General features: G+C 37.0%; 1 protein-coding gene across 2 annotated transcripts in view; it reads left to right on the top strand.

The window, feature by feature from the left end:
• LOC108707429 (ephrin type-A receptor 6) overlaps positions 1 to 20,182 on the top strand; it is a 431,367-nt gene extending 411,185 nt beyond the window's left edge. For both annotated transcript variants that reach the window (XM_041581591.1, XM_041581590.1), the window contains 4 exons: positions 4,338 to 4,487; positions 11,436 to 11,629; positions 16,290 to 16,439; positions 17,619 to 20,182. In XM_041581591.1, the coding sequence (XP_041437525.1) occupies positions 4,338 to 4,487; positions 11,436 to 11,629; positions 16,290 to 16,439; positions 17,619 to 17,733 (609 nt within the window). In that variant the 3' untranslated portion in view covers positions 17,734 to 20,182. The remainder of the gene's footprint in view (positions 1 to 4,337; positions 4,488 to 11,435; positions 11,630 to 16,289; positions 16,440 to 17,618) is intronic.
• The last annotated feature ends 6,035 nt before the right edge of the window (positions 20,183 to 26,217 follow it).

The following is a 26,217-nucleotide window of genomic DNA, read 5'->3' as shown; positions in this document are numbered from 1 at the left end:
AACCAATATTATTTACTGTAAAGTAATTTAAAAAAAAGATTAGCATCTCCATTGGCCCTTTGTATTTCGTGCCCATGACTAAGTGCCCTGGGGCGGGGCTATTGCCTGGCCAAACCAAGCATTCTTCTGACTAGTCTGAGTCTGGCCAAAAGTTGTGCTGTTTCTATGAAAGCTATATTAATACATACAGTACTCATAGATGAAGAATAAGCGGGGAGTATTTTTGTGTTTGGGGAGGCCAATTAAAGGCAATTTATACATGAATTTATTCACAGTATCCCAGGGCCAATTCCAGGTATAATACCCCAGAACACACAGCAGGATAAATGCAATGGCAATATCAAGTAAAATACTTCCTCAAACACTTTGCATAATAAATGTAGTCCCGGCTTCATGTAATAACAATACATACAATATAATACCCCAGCACACAAAACAAGATAAATACAGTGTCTTTCATACATCCCAGACCACCTAGCAGGATAAATATAGTGACTAGTTTGGGAACCCCTCTCAGCCTGCATAATAATTTACTCTCAATAAAAAAGATAACAGTGGTATGTCTAAGGAACATCTGAGTACTGGGGTGTTTTCTGAACAAATATTTTTAGTGAAGCAGTATTCAGTTGTATGAAATTAAATCAAATGTGAAAAACTGTCTGTGCAAAATTTTGGGTACCCTTGTAATTTTGCTAAATTGAATGCATGTAACTGCTCAATACTGATAACTGGCAACACCAAATTGGGATTAGCTCGTTAAGCCTTGAACTTCATAGGTATTTAAGGTGGCCATTTGTAAGTTATGCTTCTGTTTGACTCTCCTCTGAAGAGTGACAGCATGGGATCCTCAAAGCAACTTTTAAAAGATCTGAAAACAAAGATTGTTCAGTGTCATGGTTTAGGGGAAGGCTACAAAAAGCTATCTCAGAGGTTTAAACTGTCAGTTTCAACTTTAAAGAATGTAATCAGGAAATGGAAGGCCACAGGCACAGTTGCTGTAAAACCCAGGTCTGGCAGGCCAAGAAAAATACAGGAGCGCCATATGCGTAGGATTGTGAGAATGGTTACAGACAAGCCAAAGATCAGCTCCAAAGACCTGCAAAAACATCTTGCTGCAGATGGTGTATCTGTACATCGTTGTACAATTCAGCGCAATTTGCACAAAGAACATCTGTATGGCAGGGTGATGAGAAAGAAGCCCTTTCTGCACTTACGCCACAAAGTCGCTTGTTGTATGCAAAAGCTTATTTAGGAAAGACACAGTCATTTTGGAAAAAAGTGCTTCGGACTGATGTGACAAAATTCAGTTATTTAGTCATAACAAAAAGCGGTTTGCATGACGGTAGAAGAACACTGCATTCCAAGAAAAACACCTGCTACCTGCTGTCAAATTTGCTGGAGGTTCCATCATGTTGTAGGGCTGTGTGGCTAGTTCAGGGACTGGGGCCCTTGTAAAAGTCAAGGGTCGGATGAATTCAACCCAATATCAAGAAATTCTTCAGGATAATACAGTATAATTTCCCCAGAACACAGTAGTTTAAATAATGGAACAATTTCATGTACATCTTTTGTGAAAGAACACAACACAGCAAATTAACTGCAGTGGCAGTTCTGTGTGTAATACCCCTGGAATGCATGTCAGAATACAGTTTCATATATAATAAACCAAGAACACATGGTAGAATGAATGTAGAGCCAGTTTTATCTATAATTCCTTCATCCTGTTTGCAGAGAAGTATTGGTCTTGGTTTGGGGAGTAGTGATGGGCGAATTTGCGCCGTTTCGCTTCGCCGAAAAATTTGCGAAATTCGCGAAACGGCAAAAAATTCGCGAAGCGGCGCCGGCATCTCGTTTTTGATGCCGGCGCCCGTTTTTGATGACGGCGCCTGTTTTTTCGACGCCGGCGCCCATTTTTGGTGTTGGCGTCAGTTCTTTCGAAAAAAAATTTTGACGCCGGCGAATTTTTGCAGCGAATTTTCGCGGGCGTTTCACGAATTTATTCGCTGGCGGCAAAACACGCAAATTCGCTGCGAATTTGCGCCTGGCGAATAAATTCGCCCATCACTATTGGGGAGGCTTAGCCTTTCTAAACAGTCATTAAAATACGCTGATGTTCGTACAGAAAATACATTATATACATTATATGTTATATAATTATAATATAATTATATATTATAATTAAATTATAATTATAATATTATATATTATTATATATATATTATATATTTAATACAGTAAATACATTATATGGTGCAAAGGAAAATGTTTCCACCATTCTGGAGAGAATTGTTTATGCTGTGCAAGGAAGTAATCAGCTGCAATTCCTGCAGGGTTTCCTTGGTGTACTCACACTCCAATAACATACAAGCAGGTTATTGATAGTGCTGGGTGAATTTGGGGCCTTTTGCTTCGCCGAAAAATTCGTGAATTTTTCCTGTTTGACGCAGGCGTCCGTTTTTTGAAGCCGACGCCCGGTTTGTTGAACGCCAGCGTCCGTTTTTGGTGAAATTACGACGGCGTCCAAAAAAATTGTAGTTTTGCAAATTTATTCGCCAGCGGCGAGTCTCGGGAATTCGCCGCAAATTCGGGCCTGGCAAATAAATTCACCCATCACTAGTTATTGATCATAGTGTGTGAGAATGTGATAGGAACCTTCGATTTTAAGATCCACTGGGACAGGGACTGAAATCAGTGATGTATAACCTCTGTAATCTGCTTCAGAATATGTTAGTGTTATATAATTTTAGAATAATAATATCAATAAATAAAAATTATTAAAATCACATTTTTACTCCTAAAAACTGCATTATCTATTTAAAAGAATTCATGTTAGATACAACAACAAGGACAGTTCAGCTTTTGACATATCATTTAAAGGGCCTAATGATGGCCCATTACAAACCATTCCAAGCTATAACCCAAGGCATAAGATACTTGTATCCTCATTAAGAAGGAACCTTGACTTCCTTGTGGAATTTATCATTAAACTTCATTCAGAATTAATTCAGCATTGCCTTATAGCATAGGGCAGAAAGATGGGGTGTTAGAGCGATGCTTTCAGCTCATTATAGTTTTAAAGGCTGGGAAGAGCACAGTGCAGCTCTGTATGAAAAAAATACATGTATAGTCGTGTTACTGGGACAGGTTTTGTTCAATAGAGAAATGACAGATTTGATGAATTCTCTTCTGCGCTCCTATCATTTATAAATCTTTTAAATGGCAAGAGGCCACTTTGCATATTTTGGACATGTTTTCCAGTCAATTTGAAGCAGAACGTATTCCTGGGAATTTATTACAATTACATATTAGCATAATAGCTACAGTGGGACATGAGTTTTAGACTGAGGCCTCGTAACATCCTCATTTGAGATCAGTTTGTTTTTTCTACCAATATCTAGGGAGCTGTAAAGGCCCAGATTTAACTTAAAATAAATGTATATTCAGAAATATATAAAAAAAAATATATAAAATTTGGTTTAATAAAGGTTATAGTATAATTCATAATCCATGTACAGGTTTGGTTGGGCCTTACTGCTGAGCAAATATGGCTATTCCAACAGCCTGTTGTGTTATTCCATTCAATCACAGGCTGTAAATATGGAATTTGGAGTGTGGATGGGGCTTTGGGAGACTTGGAAGTGAGAAAAGTCATAGCCCCCCATGAATCGACTAAATTGAATAATCTGACTATTCGGTCATGAAGGTCTTTTCTGAAGTAATTCCACAGTTGGCCTCTATATGCCTTCCTTAAAGGAGAACTAAACCCTAAAAAGGAATGCCATATTTTATAGACTGATATTACTGAACCTGCCTAAAGGTTGAGCAACTCTATAGTAGTAATGATCTAGGTCTTCCAAGTTGTCACAGGAGTTTCCCATCTTGGATTCTTTAAGGAGTGTCTGCGACACGCACATGCTCAGTGGGCTTTGTGCAACAGAAAATTAAGTTTGATTGTCATATAATTTGATGCTAGACGGTTGATTTTTAGTTCTGATGCTTATTGTACTGGTTTCTGAGCTGTGAGTACCAATATTCTGAATCAGCCTTATATTGTGAACATTTATATTATGTATATACAGTAAATTGTGCATCAGCCCCTAAGCTCAGGTAAGTGACAGCAGCACAGATCATGTGCAGTTAATCAGCAAAAAATAAGATGGAGAGCTACTGGGGCATCTTTGGAGGCACAGATCTCTACTGCTAAAGGGCTGTGGTTGCCCTATGCTGGTATAGAAGCCCAAAACATAACTCCCTACTTCTTTAATTAAGCTTTAGTTCCCCTTTAAGGTTGTTGCTGGATTGCCCCTTTTTAAAATGCTCTGTGATTTTATTTTCAGGGTGGCAAGATTCCCATACGGTGGACCGCTCCAGAAGCAATAGCATTCCGTAAATTTTCTTCTGCCAGTGATGCCTGGAGTTATGGCATTGTTATGTGGGAAGTGATGTCATATGGAGAAAGACCCTACTGGGAGATGTCAAACCAGGACGTAAGTATTGTAGACCAGTGCCTTCCATCTCATTTCATGCTGTGGGATAAATCTCTTTTAAAATAATGTTTTCTGCCAGTATCCATGCACTGATATTTATCACGGTTTAAAAAACAAATCTGCTTCAGCTCTGTCCTTATGTGTTAATTTTTGGTTACTATAACTGGCTGTACTTGACTGTACCATTTATTTCAAAAAGAATGTTCTTTATTGAACTGACTTTGGTCCTGGAGTAAGCTTGATAGACTGGTCTATTGATGATGTATATATTTTAGGTGTCACTGGTATGACTTTAGATAAATAATGACTTGGTTTGTGTGTTGTCTTGTTCCTTGAAACATTCAAGATAGCTGCTATATGTCAGTGGGACCTTTTTCTGTCATCTGGAGAACAACATCGGCCCAGACTACTTCACAAAGCTCTGTTGATATTATTAATATTATTATTATTAAATTAATCCATTACCTCCTGAGTATTGCTTGTTAAACCAACTCATGATTCAAACTGTGCATTAAGAGCACACGTTATCATTTAAATATTACTTAGTGATAAAAACTTTTTCATTTCTTTTAAAACAAACATCAGCTGGGTAGAAAATTTAAATGCATTTTTATAAATGGCAAAATAAAAAAAAAGGTCTTGTTAAAGAATTTTTGGATTCTTCTGTATATAAGTACCCAACCATTTTTACCCATGAGCAACATTCAGACGTAAATTAAAGTTGGGGAGCAACGCAAGCATGAAAAATGTTCAGGCATGGTGCAAAATAAGTTCTGTGTTTGGCCATTTAGTTGTTTCTATGTGGACTGGCAGACTACAGAAGGCTCTGCGACTATGAAGATTTTCATTCATCCAGGTCATGGTATATCTAGTATAGGTAAATCTAAAAACAACTAGACTTGCTGAGTAATCAATGAAGACGTTTCACTACTCATCCGACTGGTGTGGGAAGTTCTCGGCATATAAACTCCTCCACTAATCCAAACACAATGGCACATTGTAACTCTTCAAAGAGGTGACATCTGAAGAATGTGTGATTGGATTAGTGGAAGAGTTTATATGCCGAGAATTTCCCACACCAGTCAGTTGAACTGAAGAAGCTGCTCGGATGAGTAGTGAAACGTCTTCATTGATTACTCAGCAAGTCCAGTTGTTTTTAAATTTACCTATACCAGATACAGGAAGCTCTGTTTAACAGTACATCTGATTTTTATGCAACTAAAACTTGTCTCCAAGCCTGAAATTCAAAGATAAGCTCTTGCTTTTTAGCCACTGGGAGCAACATCTAAGGGGTTGGTGAGCAACATGTTGCTCCTGAGACACTGGTTGGGGACCCCTGCCCTAAATCATCCTTCCACTCTTCTATGACTCTTGTGTGTCACAGTCATGGCTCATGTGCTACATGTTCTTATTGCATAATTTTGAATATGAATTATTTCCATTATGAACCAGAGACAGCTGAGAAATTTAACTGAACAAAGGGGTAACAAGAAATTGAACAGGTCATTTGTTATTGCTCCAGATTCAAGTCAAGGGCACTAAGGGGAGCAAAATTTTGCCCCTAATGGTCCAAACATAGAGCAATGCTGGTACTGCATAGATCAAAGCTTTCCAACCCTTTGTGCTCAATTAGGTGAACACAAAAGTTGCAGATTTTAGCTCAACATCAGAATTGGCTACAGATGCAATAGCAAAGCTATTTATGGATGCTTTACTTGTTTACAATGCTCAACACGTACGTACATTCATTCTTTGCATTCAAGTAGCAGTTACTGTATTTACATTATGTTTATTACAAAAATATTCAGCAGCAAATTATTTCACAGCAGTACTCAGATAATATATTAATATGGAAATTTATACAGATTGAAAAAAAAAGAAAATAACCAAATGTTATATTTCAGTACAAAAAATAAAAAATAAAAGAGCATAAAAAATATATAGATCACAGTAAACCTTGTACCTTATTTATCCTAATTCCAGAATGTTTGTTTTGGATTGTCATTATATAGTAGACTTTCACATAAAGACTTTAAGGGATTTCTATGGAGAATGATTCCTTCAGGTGAGGAAACGGTTTGACAGAAGACCAGAAAGAGGCTAGACAGATACTAGGTGGAGCAGGCGTAGAACCAGTGACAGGAAGTAGTGGGACGGAGCAGGTGTAGAACCAGTAACAGGAAAGAGTGAGTGTAGAACCAGTGACAGGAAGTAGTGGGTGTAGAAACAATGACAGAAAAGAGTGGGACAGAGCAGGCATAGAACCAGTGACAGGAAGGAGCATGATGGAGCGGCTTTAGGTACAGGACTGGAACACATCCAGTGGCGTAACTAGATTATTCTGGGCTCCCCTCCCCCACAGGAAATTCAATTAAGGGCCCAACAATGTTAATAAGTTGGCCTATTCTGCCAAGATATACTGAAATTTCTCATTATTTAGGGGCTAGTGATGGCAAACATTTGTGAAACACCCAGTCATCTTAACCTCCAACTGCAGAAAAAAAGCCAATCTGAGATTTCTCATCATAGGAGCAAGCATTAGCCATTAGTGTCCCCTGTACAACTCTAACCTGAGAATTGTTGAGCACTCTGCTAGTTCTGAATATGATGTATGTGGTAATCATTACCTCTGTGTAATACAAAAGTTCACCCCAGTGCATTTATCATTTGGAGCACTACTTAAAAATCTTCTTTTCAATTTGTTAGCCATGAATATATAAATTAATTGGAGCCTTAGAACTGAGGGGGAAAAAGAACAGCTAATGGATTTCAAACAATACTTAAGTAATTGCCTAGGAAAATGGAACAAAGAGAATATCAGACTATGTGTGTCTCCCAAGGGTAAGCGCAGATCCAAAATGGGAATGTCACCGCATTGTTCAAGACGCTTGAAGAAAAATCTATAACGATTTCTACACAATTTATTCATCAGAGACATATTTTTTTTGCTGCTAAAAACTAACATGAATGCCTCCAAAGGGAGAGCGGCACAGCGTGTACATTGTTATGGAGATAATGGCAGTACTTAGTAAATGAACTAGGAGTTGTACTAGTCAATGGCATTGTTACATGTAAATATTGTTTCATTGTATTTATTTGATTACAGAACAAACCACAAAATATGTGTTTTTAATGTATCACCATCAAAGATCAATGGATATCATTAGTTCTCAATGTGAAGCTTGGTTATTATACCGGGCATTACATTCAGTGTAAAGCTCAGCACCTGGACCTCATCTTGGCCACAGTTATTGTTTCTTGGTGTGCATATCAATCAATCAATCAATAATATTAATAAATTGCATTATTATTATAATGCTTATAATGAGATAGGAGGCTACTCTTCTGTCTTAGTACTTGCAGTCCTGATCATATTAAAGCTTTCACTAGCGGGTGCCAATTCGCTAGGGAACGGGACCGTGTCATTCACACTCTATCGCCATGCGGCTTTTCACTCTGGCGAACGGATGTTACTCTGCAAATTCACTAAAATGCAGAAAAGTCGCCAGCGGTCAGCGCCCAGGATGAAACTCCGCATATTAGTGAACTGGCGTAGTCTGAGCGCATTTGCAACTGGCAAAGTGTTGTGATGGTTGTGAAATGGACGCTGCCAAATATTCGCCGCTTAGTAAATCTGCCCCTAAAACTCACAAGCAGATCAACTCAAAAAACACACAACAGATTGAAATGCATAAATGAAGTCAGTCGGCAAATTAGAGCCAGGAAAGATTTTCCCCTTATGGAATAAATTGACAGTAGATATGAATGAGGGTCTGTTTGTTATTGGCTTCCACTAGCTCAAGGAGCTAAATAGAAATAATGACAGTAATAATAGGGAATTACTGTAAATAATACTTTTTTTTTTGAACCGCAATAACTAATTTACTGTGGGGGAGTAATGTGATACTGTTCAAAGTCAATGTCAAATCCCACCAGAACCATCACAGATATCATTTACTGGTCTGTTGAAGTTGGCTATATTGGATAAAGGGAGCTCTTTAGTGACCATGACCAACAATTAAGGCACTTTCAAAGAAAAACTGATGTTTTTTTTTTTTTAATTCTTATCTTGAAATTTCTATGCCCATTAGACTATAGCACTTATTTGCACAAACGCAACTGTGGCAAACAAAAAAAGTAGTTTGATGCCATTTGTCAAAAGTACTTGTGTCCAAAGATTCTCTGTGCACTCTCCTACAGTTGCACTCGGTTCCAGTGCATATGTGCCATTCCCTTTTCAGAATTGCCCGCATGTACCTACTGCCACTGTCAAGTTGGTGGTAATTCCAGGACTCCTTCTGTAGATTGTGTCAATAGAAGAAGCAGATTTGTACAAATGTCAAAATCTGCAAATTACCAGAAATTACACAATCCCCAAAAATGCCTCTACAGTTCTGTTTGTCTTGACGTATCAGGCATAGTTGCAGCGAGCACATTGCTATGCATTTATGATGGAATTTTGGGTGGAAAACAGGGAAATTTGCATCTGAAATCCCACATGTGCACTACGTGATTAAGCCCTTGTGCCTTTTATAAAAATAAGACATTCTACTTATTTTTAAATGGTCAAATGCTGGCCTCAGTAGAACATTTCATTTCAGTTCTTGTCTATGCAGATATCACTGATACTCAAAGTCACTGAGATATGCACCATAAGTATTATTAGAAATAATAAAGGGTACAGAGTCATGCCTTGTTTCTGCTTCCCAGTGAACTTTGAATTGTAGATTAAATGAAGCCAGAAGGTTCACTTGTGTAGACCAATCAGAGTCATCTCCTCAATATGGAAATCAACTTCTCAATGAAACGTTATGCTAGTGAAGTGTCTGTAAGGTGGCCGTACGGTCATTCCTGGAAAAGATCTTTCCAAGAAAGATTGTTTGTTTCAGTACACACATGTAGAGTTGAATTTTCAGATTTACAAGTAGAAACAATAGAATTATACCCAAATATTCAGCACTAACAGCAGCCAATGTTCGGGTGCCTTCAAAGGCGCCCAATCAAAGTTTTCTGCCTGGGCCAATCGATGAGCCGACCGATATCCAAGTCCTCTGGCGATATTAGTCGGCTTGTCTCTCACCATACACGCACTGAATGGTGTATGAAATTTTGTTATGCATGATATTATTGGTGCGTCTATGGCCACCTTGGTCACCTTCATCTCTTCTTCTGCTAGCAGATAGGTGGGTGACATTGCTCTATAGCACACTTGTCTTGGTTTCCTTAAAAACTAAGTTCCCAATTGCATCTGAATCACAAATGCCCACATCTATGTACTATACACCTATGTAGGGACATTCAAACGGGGAACAGAATACAAGAATTCAATGTCATACTTGATCCTCAAAGTTCTACACAACGTGCCCAGAAATAGCCATTGGCTGTGTCCACTCCTACTCGCTCTCGTTTATCTGGGAGTCCACAACTTCTTGCCTTAGCTATTCGCAACACAGCATGAAGAATTCCACACCGACTCAAGCATTTGATTAAAGCATAATCAACTAAGACGTGCTCTATGTGTTTCATATGCTGCTCGCCAGGTTCTAATTTAACATATTAGTCATAGGCTTCATAAATTATCTAGAATCCTTACTCTTTTGTAGGCTTATAAATAACTTTGCTCTCAGCAGGGAGACATTTGCTGTAAGGAAGAAAAATGGAAATTTCTGTACATTAAAAATGAAATAAAATTGTCAAATATTAGTAATGGGCATACGTAGTAATGTAAGCTCTCAATGGAATATATGTATATATATATATATATATATATATATATATATATATATATATATATATATATATATATATATATATATATATATATATATATATATATATATCTCCGCAGTATGTGTTTGTATTTCATTTTGCAAATGTGTAGCTCGTGATCTACCCGAACCAAGACTATTTGGGCATGCAATTAAATTAAAGCTTCAACATTTGCACCAGGTCTCCTGATTCATAGCAACCAATCAGATATCTCAAACAGGTGACCAGTATTTGACCAGCATTTGGCCATCTTTGGATTTTTACGCTACAAAAACTCACCAAGAAAAAACGCCCATTCACTTCAATGGAGTGAGAAAAAACTCCCATTGACAATGCATTTGGAGTGAGAAAAACCTTCAAGATAAAAACACCAATTGACTTTAATACAATGAGAAAAGTCACTCTTGACTCTAATATATTTGGCTACAAAACAGTGGCTCTTAGACTCTTAAATATTTTGCTACAAAAAAGTTGCAGCGACAAAAAAGTCAGCAATAGAATTTCATGCGTTTCAAACTGTTCAAATAAAGGGGCAGATTTATTAAGGTTCGAATGGTAAATTTGAGATTTGAAATCAAATTGAAATTTTCAAGTTGAATTTTTGGTTAAAACTCTAAACTTGAAATCAAATTTGAGATATATCATACCCGGGAAGTAACTCAAATTCGATAGGTCGGCACATAAAACCTGACGAGTTTTTGTAAAAGTCAATGGCAGAGGTCCGTTGATCCATTTGAAGATGTTAATAGCCTTCCTGACATTCCAGTTTTTTCGAGTTCCATTCAAATCCGATTCAAGTTTTCAGGTCGGTAATATTCATTAGAATTTTAGACGTTCGAGTTTTTACTTAAATAAGGTACCATTCGAGGTAATTCGAGTTCATTTGAGGTAAAAACGATATCACTCGATAAATCTGCCCCAAAGTGTTTCTGATTCTGCATTGTGTCTGGAATGCTAGATTTGAATTTTCGTATAATATGTAAAGGGTCCACCAAACAATTGGTTCTGGGAAGTGGTGGTGGGTTTGGCTTCTTTATCATCATTCTTATTATAGCTAACCCCATGTGTTTAAATCGTGTGCCCTAGCAGTTGAAAAAGTGAGACAAGAAATATCATTGTTAACTCACAAAGCTGGCGACCCAATTTATACCTGTCTCCTGTCTTTAATTTTTAAACCAGGTCATTTTGTCTATAGAAGAAGGCTATCGGCTTCCTGCACCCATGGGCTGCCCGGTCTCACTCCATCAGCTAATGCTTCATTGCTGGCAAAAAGACAGGAATATTCGGCCCAAGTTTTCCGATATCGTTAGCTTCCTGGACAAACTTATCCGCAATCCCAGTGCTTTACACATTCTCGTGGAAGATATCCTTGGGTAAGGCCAGTGACATATTTTGAATTGCAGAATTGACGGTAAACTGCCTTTAAATGCCGGATTTTCTGGTTCAGACTTTTCCATCTTCAGGGTTTAATAAATTCCTAAAAATTTGTGATTTTTTTAAAGTCCGATTTTATAAAAAAAATCAAGAAATTTTCATGATTTTTGCATTCAGTATTCAGCAAATAAGCCCCGTAGTGTTCGGCTATATGGCTCTAAAAAACTGTAGAAAAACTGATCGCAAATACAGTAGAACCATCATTTCACATTTTTCAGGAGCTAGAAAAAAATAAAATTAGGCAAATGTATTATGCATTATATACTGTGGGATAAAAAAAATGGTGTAAAATCAAAGTATTTAAAATTGAGGTTACACTGTGTGTGCATCATGCTTTACTTTCCATTAAAAATGTTAAAATAAAGAACATTTCTCTCTCTCTCTCTCTCTCTCTCTCTCTCTCTCTCTCTCTCTCTCTCTCTCTCTCTCTCTCTCTCTCTATATATATATATATATATATGAGCAATCTAAGAACTGTTCAGCATGCACTGATTGCTACAATTTGCAGTAATATAACATTGTTATGTAGAGCCAATCATACCGTATTAAAGCATCTAACTCTGCTGTATATTGGGGTTATTATGATTGAATGCTTACAAGACCTGCTATATTATAATTTAGAAAAACTAGAAAAGTGATGTTCATGCTCACCTCTAATTCCTGCTTGTAATCGTCTTTGATTTAACTACAGCCCTGGTATCATGGACTGAATGATATTTTCCAACCATGGTTTTCATCCTACTTTTCTACTGGTTTATTCACCGTACTCTTCTCAAAAATGATAATGATCATTTATGGCTGCAAGTGCAGGGTGGACAATTTTAGAAGCAATTTGCAATATGTTTTCCCACAATTCAGCATTTTCCCCATAATTTCAGTGGATGAAGTATGAAAACACTTGCCATTGGACGCATTCAGATAATTACTGTAGTTCCAGTGTGGAAAAAAAATAAATTGCTATAGCCAAACTGGTCAAAAAATGTTTTACTTAGCGATAACATTTGAAAAAATTTTGATTAATTAGCCCCATTGGGGTGCTAGATAACCAGATAGTAGTTGAGTTCTCATTATTTTAGAGATTCAAATGTTGAAGCTGAAGATTCACTGAAGATCCCAAAGATTCACAGAAATCAACATTGACTTGCTTATTTGGAAAAATTTCCAATTACCACACTGGCAATAGACATTCTCCAAAAAACCAAAGCAGCTGCAATAGCTTGCCATAGGGAATTTTATTTCAGAATGTCGCGAGTCTCAGTTATGGATCTCAGTCAGTACAAAGAGACTCTGACACCCAATAGGTATTTAAAAGTTTAGTATTCTACAGCTTCCTCCATCTTCTAAATGTAAGGGGTATGGGATGTAACTAATGAGATGTGCCAACAGTGAGTAACTGAAGGGGGGAACTGGAAGCAGAGCAGTTCTAGGGGGTTATTTATCAAAGTCCGATTTTATCTCAACATTTTTGCTACAAATCCGCTCAGGTTTTTTTATACTTATTTATTATTACACTTTCCCAAAGTTTGCAAAAAATCATTGGGACTTCTCCCATTGACTTATATGCAACCTCGACAGGTCTGAGATGCAGGATTTTCTGATTCAGACTTTTCCATCCTTGGGATTTAATATTGCGAAAAATTTGTGATATTTTTTAAAAGTCAGATTTTATTTTTAAAAAATCACAAATTTTGCAGAATTTTTGCATTCAGAGTTTAGTAAATAACCCCCGTAGTGTACAGAAATCTTAAAGGATTACCAGCTGGAATTTGAAATCTGCTGATTATTTCATATATTTTTTATATTCACTGCTGTTAAGCAATGGTAAACTGTCTTGATTTCATTTTTGTGGAAGAAACCAGTAGCTTCATCTCCCTGGCTGGTAACATATTTACCTCGGTATAGTGAATGTCAGTTCTATTTTTACAGTAGTGGATGTCAGTGTAAAAATGTACATTTCCATTCACCCACTGCCACGTTTAATGTTAGCCTGGCAGATATAATGCTAGCACAGCAAATGTAATGTTAGCTTTCAGAGCAGAAATGACTTCACACTATACTCATATGAATAAGGCTGTTAATATTAAAGTTCAGTAAGAATCACAGGCTGTATTTAGTGCTTGCACATAGTTAAGGGTTTTTACTTAATATTTCTCTTTTATGCAGCTCCAATAAAAGTGCGCTCTGTATGCCTGATACTGTTTTCTATTTATTGTCATTAACAGATTGTAAAAAAAATGAATAAATAACTACAGTAGCTAGGGGTTTGTTAAAAACAAACCTCCACTAAATCAAAATCTGTTTCATGTTACGGTATATAAAAATATTATTTCTTTCTATTGGTACTTCTTTAAATAAATGGTAAACAAACTTTCCATACCCAACAAATCTGGAAGATTAGCTATTAAAGGAAAACTATGCCCCCCAAACAATGTAGGTCTCTATTAAAAGATACTGAGTAAAACAGCTCATGTGTAAAACCCTGCTTCATGTAAATGAACCATTATCATAATAATATACTTTTTTAGTAGTATGTGCCATTGGGTAATCATAAATAGAGAATTGCCATTTTAAAAAATAAGGGCCGTCCCTTGAGATTGTAAGATTCACGGTGCACACTTACAAACCACATGTAAGGTCACATGAGCCAATTAATAGACAGAGTTCTGCCTTTTGCTTCCTCACTTCTTCCTGTTACAGTTAGTGTTGTAGTATTTCTGGTCAGGTGATCTCTGAGGCAGCACAGATAGTCACGAAATGGTGGTTCAAGGCAAGAGATGTAAAAGGGCAATATTTATGTAAATATATATTCCAGTTTGGTAAGATTCTTTAATATGTCATTCAATTTGATATAAACTATCTGTTGCTTAAGTATTCATTTTGGGGGTATAGTTTTCCTTTAAAGGAGAAGGAAACCCTTTCGACGCAAAACCCCTCCCCCGTAAGCCCCCCTCCCTCCTCCCCCCGGCCTACCTCCCCCCCCGGGCAAATGCCCCTAACTTGTTAGTCACCCCTCCATGCAGGTCCTCTCTTGCAGAGTTCACGTGGCGCGATCTTTGTCTGATCGCTCTTCTTCCTGTATATGCCAGCGCATGCGCAATAGGAGGCATTTGCCGGTTGGATCTACTGCGCATGCGCCGAAAGTCACGAAGTTTCCAAAAAAGAAATCAGAAACTTCGTGAAATTCGGGAGCATGTGCCAACCGGCAAATACCTCCTACTGTGCAGGCGCCGCCAAACGCCAATTAGTACAGGAAGAAGAGCGCTCGGACGAAGGTTGCACCAGTGAACTCGGCAAGAGAGGACCTGCACGGAGGGGTGAATAACAAGTTAGGGGCATTTGCCCGGGGGGGAAGGTAGGCTGGGGGGAGGAGGATGGGTGGCCTACGGGGGGGAGGGGTTTTGAGCCAAAAGGGTTTCCTTCATCTTTAATTGTTTTTCTCTCATTATTTTTCTAAAGAAAAAGGGGCAAAATCTGTTCTAAGGACCATAGTGTTGCCCACAGTTCTGAAATTAGACTGTACTGAACTTTAGCTCCATGATGAGGTTCTGTCCTGTTTCATTATTTCAAATTTTTGAGATGAGATGAGATTCAGTAATTCAATGGGGCTCATTTATAAATGTCACACAGTGAATATATTTGCCCTGCGCATGGTTATATTTATAAAGCTGAATAAGCATGTGCAAAGAGAATTGTGAATTTTTTTTTCACAATGCGAATGTGTATAAGAGCTTTTTATATATGTCAAAAATCACTAATTGCAAAAATGTATGTGCCCACTCTGCGTTTGAATTAAACCACAACTTTCGTGGCGGAGAAAATATTCACAAAACAGTTTCACAAATTGTGATTTTAAGTAACTATCAATGCTATTTTTGTGCACAACAACCTGGCACAGTGGGCGCCCTCACACAAACACCCGTCTCATTTGCAAGCCATTTGCAAAAATGTATTTACAATGCGAATTAGCAAAAACCTGAAAGTTGGGCAGAGCAGTGCAATATATTAAGGTTCAGAAAAAAACATGTGCAATTCAACCATTTGCGAAAAATATGCGCTGCGCAAACTTTATAAATGACCCTCAATGTTTAATATAGTTGGACTCTGTAAATCTTTAATGAAACCTTTTGTGAGTTTACTAATCACGCAGGATTTTGTGCTGAAGTTTTCATCTTAAAAAAGTCCATTTGGGCAAACTTATTTATTGAGACTTTGAAGATCTTCATTCATCCAGGTCATGGTATATCTAATATAAGTAATTATAAAACAACTGGACTTGCTGAGTAATTATTAAAGACGTTTCACTGCTCATTTATTGAGATATTTTTATCATGAAACCCTGCAAAATTAGTACACTATTGTGGGGTTTCATTATAGATTACTCACGATGGAAAGCCCATTTTAAATGGCCCCTATGAGTTGGACATTTGGTTTTGTAGAAATATATACAAGGGCAATTATAAGGACAAAGAATGATTATTATTATTAGGGTCAGCTGACTGGTATCAAAGCCTTTCACTTATATCTGACCTTCAGAGTCTTATTATCTCTACTCATAGCCACATGATGCATTTTGTTAAATTGCACCAATTTCCATTGCAGAATGCCCGAATCACCAGGTGATGCACCCGAATACCATTTTGTGGTCACAGTAAGTGAGTGGCTTGAATCCATAAAGATGGGTCAGTATGCCCATCATTTTATGGCTTCTGGGTTCACAACGCTGGACGTGGTTTCAAGAATGACAACTGAGTAAGTATTTAATTTGTAAAGTTAACAATTGTTATCCTCAGAGAAAATAAATAATTTATATTATAATGGGGCCTTTATCAATTATCAACTTGATAAAGGCCCCGATGTGGGCCGAAATGTTGGACACAAGAGATGTTTGAATAAAATTATTTGATTGAAAAATTTTCTGGAGTGCTGGTCTTGAAGGATACACATTATATTTGACCAGATCACCCATTACGGAGGGAGGAAGAGTACGGGTACTTTCAGAACTTTTATTATTTATATATATATATATATATATATATATATATATATATATATATATATATATATAATACACAAAAGCCATGAATATCCTGTAAACGGTGAGTTCTGATGTCATTTCTGTCACATGACTCACTGAAATTTGTGTATTATAATAAATTAAGTATCCCTTCGGCCTCGTGTTTTTATATGGTCATGAAACTCCTCGGTAACTTATAATATCCTTATATTTTACAAGAGGGGGTACTTTATTCACTATATATATTATTATTATTATTATTATTAACATGTATTTATATAGCGCCAACATATTGCGTAGCACTGTACACTTTAGAATAATAATTTATTAATTTTGGAATTTCAAGTTTTAACTAAACCCAATCGTGAGAAAAAATCTTGTTTAAACTCGATCAATTTTTTTTTTTCATGATTGTGATTTTGATCTTCCTTCGATATTTATCAAAACTTTTAGTTTGGAAAACTCAAATTCAAAAATATTCTAGACAGAAATTTTTTACAGTGATTTTCCTGAATCACTAAAAAAAAGGACAATATCAAATTGTAATAAATTTACCCTTAAAGTTGATCCATCTACTGCAAAAAAAGAGGGAATCGTCCATTTCCCCGGTATCAGTGGTCACATCTCTCCATTTTGCCAGGAATTTCTTACCCAAAGCATGGCATACAATTTTAAGAGGGTGGACAGGTCACATATGAATCGTATGCATGTTATCCTGGTATGCAATGTACATTGTACCATAGAATTAGCCATCAATGTGACTTTGAGCATTATAATTCTACTGATGTAATTCTACTTTCAGTAATGGCGCTCTAAGTTCACTCTTATAATATCTTATTGGAAAAAAATGCTATATATTTTATCTGTTGTACTATATTGAAATAATTGCGTGTGCATATTGGCTTCTTCCCTAGTGACATAAGAAGAATTGGCATCACGCTCATTGGACACCAGAGAAGAATAGTGACCAGCATACAGACTTTACGACTACAGATTATGCATATACAGGAAAAAGGATTCCATGTATGAACTTAGTAGAAACAACTGTTTTGTGCCTCAGCATTTCTTTAACAGAAGATATTCTTATGCCTCATTTTGGACTTTTCCCCATCTCTTGATGATCAAACTCCTTATTAAAAAAGAGAGAGAAGAAAATGCTTCCAAAGTGGGGATTTTAAAACAAAACATTACTCAGAAATCTACTATTGACCTACTATCCTGGGCCCTACTGCAGACCTACTGCTTCCTGGTAGTGAATGACAAAGAATGGATGGACTTGTTTGATGGTTCATGGTTGGCTTTGGACTCAATTTGGGTAATTCTAGCTTCTTGGTTGAAGATCTCCTGCAGGACATGGTGGAGGCTGTTGACTTACCCTTGTTACACAACATACCGTTTACACTATAAAATGCACAATTTAGAATAAGGATGCAAATATAAAACTATATACAGTAGCTGACGAATACTAACCAGCTAGCCCAAAACACAAGTTGATCATAGTTGGTTGGTCCAGGTTCAGAGGGAGGTGGAACATCAGGCAACTTGCCAGACATAAGTGATGGTTTGATAAAGTGAGCTTGTGTGTGTGAGACTATTTCAGATGAAACAAGTGTACTTCCTAAGGCCCAGGACTAAATTATACCTGTAATGCTCTATATTCTTGTACTTTTACAGTTTAGAATCTAAAAATTGTCTTCTAGTGTTTTTATTAAATCTCTGCCTCTTAAAACCCTTCCATAGAAAGTCCTGGGGGATGGTGTAGCCCTGCAGGTAGGCTGTGCAGGTAATAATTGCTGGTCCTTTGTTTTCTAGGATATTTAAAAGCACACAGAAAAATAGATTAGCAGATATCATATGTATATGTGTTTCAGTATTAAGTCTTCTTAATGATTACATATAAAATATTTATATGAAGCTCAAAAAATATTTATGTTTCCTTTTCGTGCATAATGGCATAACGTGCCTTTTTATGGGGTCTTCTATTTAACAAAGAGTTGCTGCTTCTAGGAGGCCCAATCAGTACCGATTCCAGTTTATATTAGATTTTTTTTCTCATTGCAAACACTATTTTCTTTAATCCACTTATTATTATCTTATTATTATATGTCAGGGAGAATTATTCTTTAGCAACAAAAACTAGTAGGCACGGAAGACTTGAGCTAGCGAAGAGGGAACCCAAGCAATGCATGAAGTAAAGAGGCTCCATATGAGGATTATTATATAAATCACTGATAATCATCGTGAAGCCTTCTAGCTGTTCTTCAACTAAGATTATATTACATGTGTACATGATTAAAACATCTAATAATTGTCACACTTGAGGTTTCTCATACACATTATACACCTTGCAATCCTACAACCATGGGGTATATTTATCAAAGCCAGCGCTAGCGAAATTTTGTTAGTGAATTTGCCCCTAGAGGGCTGTGGCAACCTCTAATTTCACTCTTTGATAAATATACCCCTTAGCCTTTAATTGTTGAAATGTGGTCCAATCCAAACCAACTCGTACAGAAACTAAAAGTATTGGTTGGGCCCTTCAAGATTCGATCTTATTCATCAGGAATTTACAAGCTAAAGCTACTTCTTCTGTTTTAGAATGTATTATAGTTCTTTGTTATATTGTATATTTTATTTTAATACCACCCCAAAGAATGGAAAACTAATGTAAATTACAGAAACGTTATATTGTCAGCAATATTCAGATAGATATAGTAGCTTATAAGACTGATGATATTACAGATATAAGCACATGCGACGTAGGTGAGATGTTCAATGCAAAGTATAGCTGTGGTTATACAGATGCTTAATAAATGAAGTGGGATAGTTTTATTCTAAAATAAACCGATAGCTTTCCTTATATACTTTAATTTTATAATTGTGATGTTATTCAGAGGGCAATGCCAAGTGTACTTTTTTAGTTTCTAATATTTGTCCAGTGAAAGCAGCTTCTTAAAGTCAATGTAGACATCTGTCTCTGTAGTCCGTAGAATAATATGTCCTATAGGAATATAAATGAAGGACATTTATTCTTATTTGCTGTAAAGGAAATAAAGTAAGAACTAGGGTGAAAGATAATCACCACTTTAGACTCCAGGGTAACTTTTGAAAAATTAGCAAAAGGTAGGGCATATTTCATCATTTTAGCACACATTTTGTCTATTTGTACCCCCAGAGATCTAGGAAGTAATATGGCATGTATTTGGCATGTACACAAAACAGCTCTGAATCCATACTAGGGTGGCATGGGGGCTCTTACTCTTACTGATCTCCATTCCAGTCAATGTCATATTTACAGGGTTTAGAGGGTGAGAAAAGCATTCCGCAAATGGGAGTTAAAATCAATAAAAAGACTTTATTTTGTACTATTAACAAACAAGCATCAGTTACAGATGTACTTCCTGCTTAAAGGGCATGTAAAGTCTAAAATAGAATAAGGCTAGAAATGCTGTATTTTGTATGCTAAATATAAACATGAACTTACTGCACCATAAGCCTAATCTAACAAATAATTTATGCTTTCAAAGTTGGCCACAGGGGGTCACCATCTTGTAACTTTGTTAAACATCTTTGCAAGACTAAGACTGTGCACATGCTCAGTGTGGTCTGGGCTGCTTAGGGATCGTCATAAACAAAGCTGCTTGAGTTCTGCATGGCTGGGAAGTAAGGCGGGGGCTCCCCCTGCTGTTCATAAGTATGATTGTTTCCCTGCAGAACAGTTAATTCCTATCCACAGCAGTAAATGAAGGGAGAATTTTCACTGCATACAGTCAGGTTTCTTATAAAAACGGTACACATTTTTTAATTAAAGTATATTGGAGATAGATTTTATTTTTTTTCCTTTACATGCCCTTTAATGACATGTGTAGTCACCTGATGCGTTTCATGCCCCTCTCTGGTACTTCATCAGAGGTGAGGTCACAGGATATCCTATGCATTATATACCTGTGTCCATTAAAATTGTCATTCTTTTAAAATATTAGCAAAACGAAATTTGCATATCACATGTCATATCAGTTACAACAGCTATTATAATAAATGATCTAACACTTTCAAAACAAATGAAACATGGTTTAAGTACGATGTAGCATACATATATTAAAAGAAGCAGGTTACTTCCCAATCATTGTTGAGACCATGTGGGTGCCGTGTTTTCAAAGTAAATATCCAAAATACCTCTCTCTGGTATATGATTCTTTTAATATCTCCTCCCTGTGGTTCTAGTTTAATACTCTCTATGCCTTGAAATTTAACTTGACTGAAATCACCCCCATATTTATTCATAATGTGCTCATCTGTGGCTGAAATTCTTGTATTAGTAGGATTTGTTTCCTCTAATTTAACCAAGTCTATGGGTGTAAGGTGCTTTTCTCACCCAATAAACCCTGTAAATGTTCCTATTATACCCTGGCTTTGGTACGATACAAGGCCCTACTGAATCCCTTATCTTAATTTAAGAAGAATTCAAGAAGGTCATTGCCAAGGCCACAACTTAAGGTCTTCTGTCAACAGTTGCATCTTAGTCCATAAAGATGCATACAGCAAATAATGTCAATCACCAAATTCTACAACTGCCACCCATAAGTCACTTTGCACTGAAATGCAATTAACTGCAAAAGAACCTTTAAAAAACTGTCAAGAAAATAATGTTGGAATGATGATAGTCCAGTATATTCTGTACAATGGTAATTGATAGCTTGTGACTCTTCAAAAGCAGTTTACTCAGGTGTCAGTTAAGAAATACGTAGCTACCAACTATCTCTAATTTCCTTGGGTAGTTTCATTGTAAATGACCAACTGCACAATTGGGAGCTTATTTATCAAGGGTCGAATTTCAAAGTGAAAAAACTTAAAAATTTGAATTCAAAAAGACCAAAAATTCAAATTGGGATAGGTGCCTCTAACATTGATTTATACAGGACCTTGACAGGTCTGAGATGCCCCATTTTTGGATTTTGCAGCATAAGGGTATAATAAATCTCAAAAAGTTGAGTTTTTTGAGGTTTAGTAAATAAACCCCTAAGGGGCAGATTTATCAAGGGTCGAATTTCGAATGGAAAAAACGTCAAAATTCGAATTCAAAAAGACCAACTGAAATTTGTTTAAAAAAAAATCAACGAGCCAAATAGGTCCATTTTTGATCGAATTCGAATCATACGAATCAAAGTAATAGCTCATTCCATCAAATTCAAATCAAAGTTTTTCCCCAAAAAAACGTTGATTTGTTAAAACCCACCAATTGACTCCAAATAGGTTCTAGGAGGTCCCCCAATTCTGCAGGTTTTAGATTGCGAATGGTTGAAGTTGAATTTTTAAAGAGACAGTATATGATAAATGTTGATTTTAGAATTTTCAAATGTTTTACAAATTCAAATTGAATTTGGACTATTCCATAGTCGAAGTACACAAAAAATAACTTGAAATTCAAATTTTCTTCATTCGAAAATTCACCTCGACCTTTGATAAATCTGCCCCTTGGTATTTCAGTGTCCCTGTGACAACAGCACAATTTTATTTCACCGGGGCGGGGTTGGTACCCTGTTTTTATGCCCAGCATTAAAATTGTCATTGAAAATGATTGGATGTTGTTAGCTATGGAAATATAGGTTCCCTTGTAACTAGAGAATAGAAATAAAGGGTAATGAATACTGTGACATAATCCTAATTCCTTGTTGCAGGGTTCTAATCTCAATATGTCAGTGTATTCTCTGTCTTTGTTTCCTATGTGTCACAGGTAGCCATCTGTTTACCAAGTACTTTAAGAACAGAAGGTGAAAATAATGCTGCATTGGAAAGTATAAAGGTTTTCCCATGGAATATGTGCATTTCATTTTCCACATCAATGACATTTAACAGAGATCAAGTGAATTTCAATGCTCAGTCGCTCTAATGTGATAAAAGAGTCTGAATGACCCAGTAATGTTGTTAATATTCAATATACCTCATGGGGGGGGCATTCTGTATTTCACTAGCCATAAGCTTTTGGGTTATAAATTATAAATCAAGCCACATCATTTCTACTTGCAAGCATGACTTTTATCCATGTAGCCAACGTTTTCCCAGCACAACATATTTATGCATAGAATGTCTGCCCCTTAATTGCCAGAGAATCCCGCGACAGGGTCAGATAATATATATAATAAATTATTGGGTTGCTCACAACATGTTTCTGGCTTCTGATTTGATCGATGAATATTTAAATGTAAAGGAACTTGAACTGTTAATAATGGTAAATATGTCAATCAGAACAAAACTGTTATAAGTCGACACTGTCAAAAAGCACAAAGACCCGTTTAATAATCACAGTGTGACTCTTAGGGGGTTATTTATCAAAGTCCGAATTGAACTCAATATTTTCTGAGAAAAACTCCAACCAAATCCGCACAGGTTTTTGGGCTTATTTATTAATACACTTTCCCGAAAATTGCGGGAAAAAATCCGGATTTTTCATCCGAAAACTCAGAATTTTGCTTGAAAACTCCGAAAACGTTGGGGTATTGCCAAAAACCCAGTGCATATCAAAAAAACATTGGGACTTCTCCCTATGGGGCAAATTCACTAAGTTCCAAAAATACGATAGCGACACTTTCACCGCACTTCACTGTTTCATTGTTATATTGCCCTACACATGTGCCCACTGTAAACTTTAGGTGCCATATGTTAGGAAATGTAGGGGGAACGAGGGTGCCCCCAAAAAAAATTATGATCTTTTTCAGCCTATCACCCTTAAAAAGTAAAAGACGCCAGCGTTTTTTGGGACTTAGAAAAAATTTAAACTTTTTTTGAAGCAATCCCTATCTACTCTAATGCACTTTGCCTGGTCTGAGGTGGCGAAGGCAAGTCTGGCGCAAGAGGTAACGTTCAGTAAAATGCGCAAGTTAGTGAATTAGCGTAGTTACATCCCTTCGCCATGGCGCAACTTTGCCTGGTGAAGCAGCGGTAGAGTAGGTCCACTTCGCTAGCGAATTTACGCCAGCGCCCGTTAGTAAATCGGCAAAGTAATGAAATGTCATCACGCTGGCGAATTTGCACTAGCGCGCAGCCGCTTCACGCTTTAGTAAATTTGCCCCATTAACTTATATGCAACCTCGACAGGTCTGAGATGCCGGATTTTTAGATTCGGACTTTTCCCATCCTCGGGGTTTAATAAATTCCGAAAAATAAGTGATTTTTTTTAAAAGTCTGATTTTAAAAAAAATCACGAATATTTCATGATTATTGCATTCGGAGTTTAGTAAACAACCCCCTAAAACATGGGAACCAGTTGAGATTGCAATACCCTTCTCTGCCAGCAGATGCTTGAATGGAGAATTCACTGCCATTGGGATTCTCTTGTGCTGATTGCAAAGCTCTTGTTCAAGAACACTGACTTCCCAAGTGCATCCCCAAGTGATACCAGGCTACCAGCCACGGTTCCTACACTAGCCAATAGATTTGCCACACCAGCGGCTGCTAGTAGAGAGGGGAATTTGATTGACATGGCCCTCTCTAATTGCCCTCTCTTTTTTAATTACTAAAACTCAAATTTATCTCATTGTATCTCATATTGTCAGTATAATAACTCTAAAATTAATAAAAATTGAGTGAAAACCCAAATCGTACAAATTTTTGGATTTAACTAGTGATGGGCAAATTTGCCCAGTTTAGGTTCGCTGAAAAATGCTCAAATTTCCCGCAATATTCGAGAAACGGCGAAAAACCTGCGAAATGCGAATTTTGACACAAGCATCAATTTGCAGACATCGGAATCTACGCCGGTGACAATTCCAACACCGGTGGCATTTGACGCACATTAAAGTCGATGGGATCAAAATTGACACCGGCATCAAAAAAACTTTGATGCCGGCGAATTTCGTGGCGAATTTTCATGTCAAATATGCAAATTTATTAACTGTTGGCAAAACGCGGAAATTCAACGTGAATTAGTGCCTGGCGAATAAAATTGTCCATCACTAGATTTGACGCCCGAAATACTAGATTTTTTCCATTTAACGCCTGAAAACCCCAAATGTTACAGATTATCAAACGAAACCCAGCGCGGATCCCGATGTCTTCAAATTGTAAAAGAAACATCTCCCATTGATTTATACATGACCTTGACAGGTTTGAGATGATGGATTTTCAGATTTGGACTTTTAGCATCTTATAAATCTCTTAATAAATCTCTAAAAACGTGAGGTTTTTTTTTCCATTAAAATTTTGAGTTTTGCCCCAAAAACCTCCATCAGAAAAAAATCGAGGTTTAGTAAATAACCCCTTATGTGTGCAATAGAAATGTATAATTCTTATGTTTCTCTAGACCAGGGATCCCCAACCTTTTTTACCCGTGAGCCACATTCCAATGAAATAAAAGTTGGAGAGCAACATAAACATGCAAAAATGTCCTGGGGTGCCAAATATGGACTGTGGTTGACTATTGGCAGCTTCTATATGGGCTTGTCGCCTACAGGAGACTCTGTTTGGCTGTTTTTTATGCGACTAAAGCTTGTCTTCAAGCCTGGAATACAAAATAAGCACCTGCTTTGAGGCCACTGGGACAACTTCCAATGGGTCAAAGAGCAGCATGTTGCTCACAAGCCACTGGTTCGGGATCACTGCTCTAGACTCTTTTATTATGTATGGGATCTGTTATCCAGAAAGCTCAGAATTATGGGCTGGCTGTTTCCCATAGAATCCTATTTAAACAAACAGCTACGTTAAACATATCAATTATTACAAGCTTATGTTGGACAACAGAGGTGTGAAGCATGCAGTATGTACATTTGACTGATAGTTGCAGTAAGAACCAGTCAAAAGCTACCTATCAATTTAAGTGACTATGAATAAACAAGACTTACTCTTTTTGGTGTTTCTTTCTTTGTATTTAAATAATGAAAGTTATGAAACAGTAATGTTTGACTTCCACTTACTCCTGAAAAGTAGTTTCTCTACTTCTGATTCTGCTTTGTCCTATATATCCAAGTCATTTGTGATCATCCTTATAAAATGACATGTATTGTGGGCAACAATGGGCATGTAGCATATTCTTAAGGCGCATGCCAAGGACTCTAGGGATGGGCGATTTTTTTCCCTTGTTTCACCTCAAAAATGACGCCCATAGACTTGTACGGCATTGTGCGTCAAAAAAAAAGACGCTCATCAAAACAATTCCGTTGCGCGGCAAAATTATTTTGACGCCCATAGACTTTAATGGGCGTCTGCGACATTTCGCCAGCGACAAATTTTAGGCGAAATGAAACGTGTTAAATTCGCCCATCCCTAAAGGACTGCAGTGATTAATTATGGCAGAAAATTTAATCTTTAAAGGAGAAGGAAAGCTATGGAGGCATTTTATTGCCAATAGATTAGCTGCAATAGTGCAAGCTACAACGCTATATTTATTCTGCAGAATGCTTTACCATACCGGAGTAAACAGCTCTAGAAGCTCTCTGTTTGTTTAGGATAGCAGCTGCCATATTGGCTTGGTGTGACATCATTTCCTGCCTAAGTCTCTCCCTGCTCACTCATAGCTCT

This window comes from Xenopus laevis, chromosome 2L (genome assembly GCF_017654675.1).
Source record: "Xenopus laevis strain J_2021 chromosome 2L, Xenopus_laevis_v10.1, whole genome shotgun sequence".
NCBI classification, from domain to species: domain Eukaryota; kingdom Metazoa; phylum Chordata; class Amphibia; order Anura; family Pipidae; genus Xenopus; species Xenopus laevis.
This window is presented reverse-complemented; position numbering and strand designations above follow the sequence as displayed.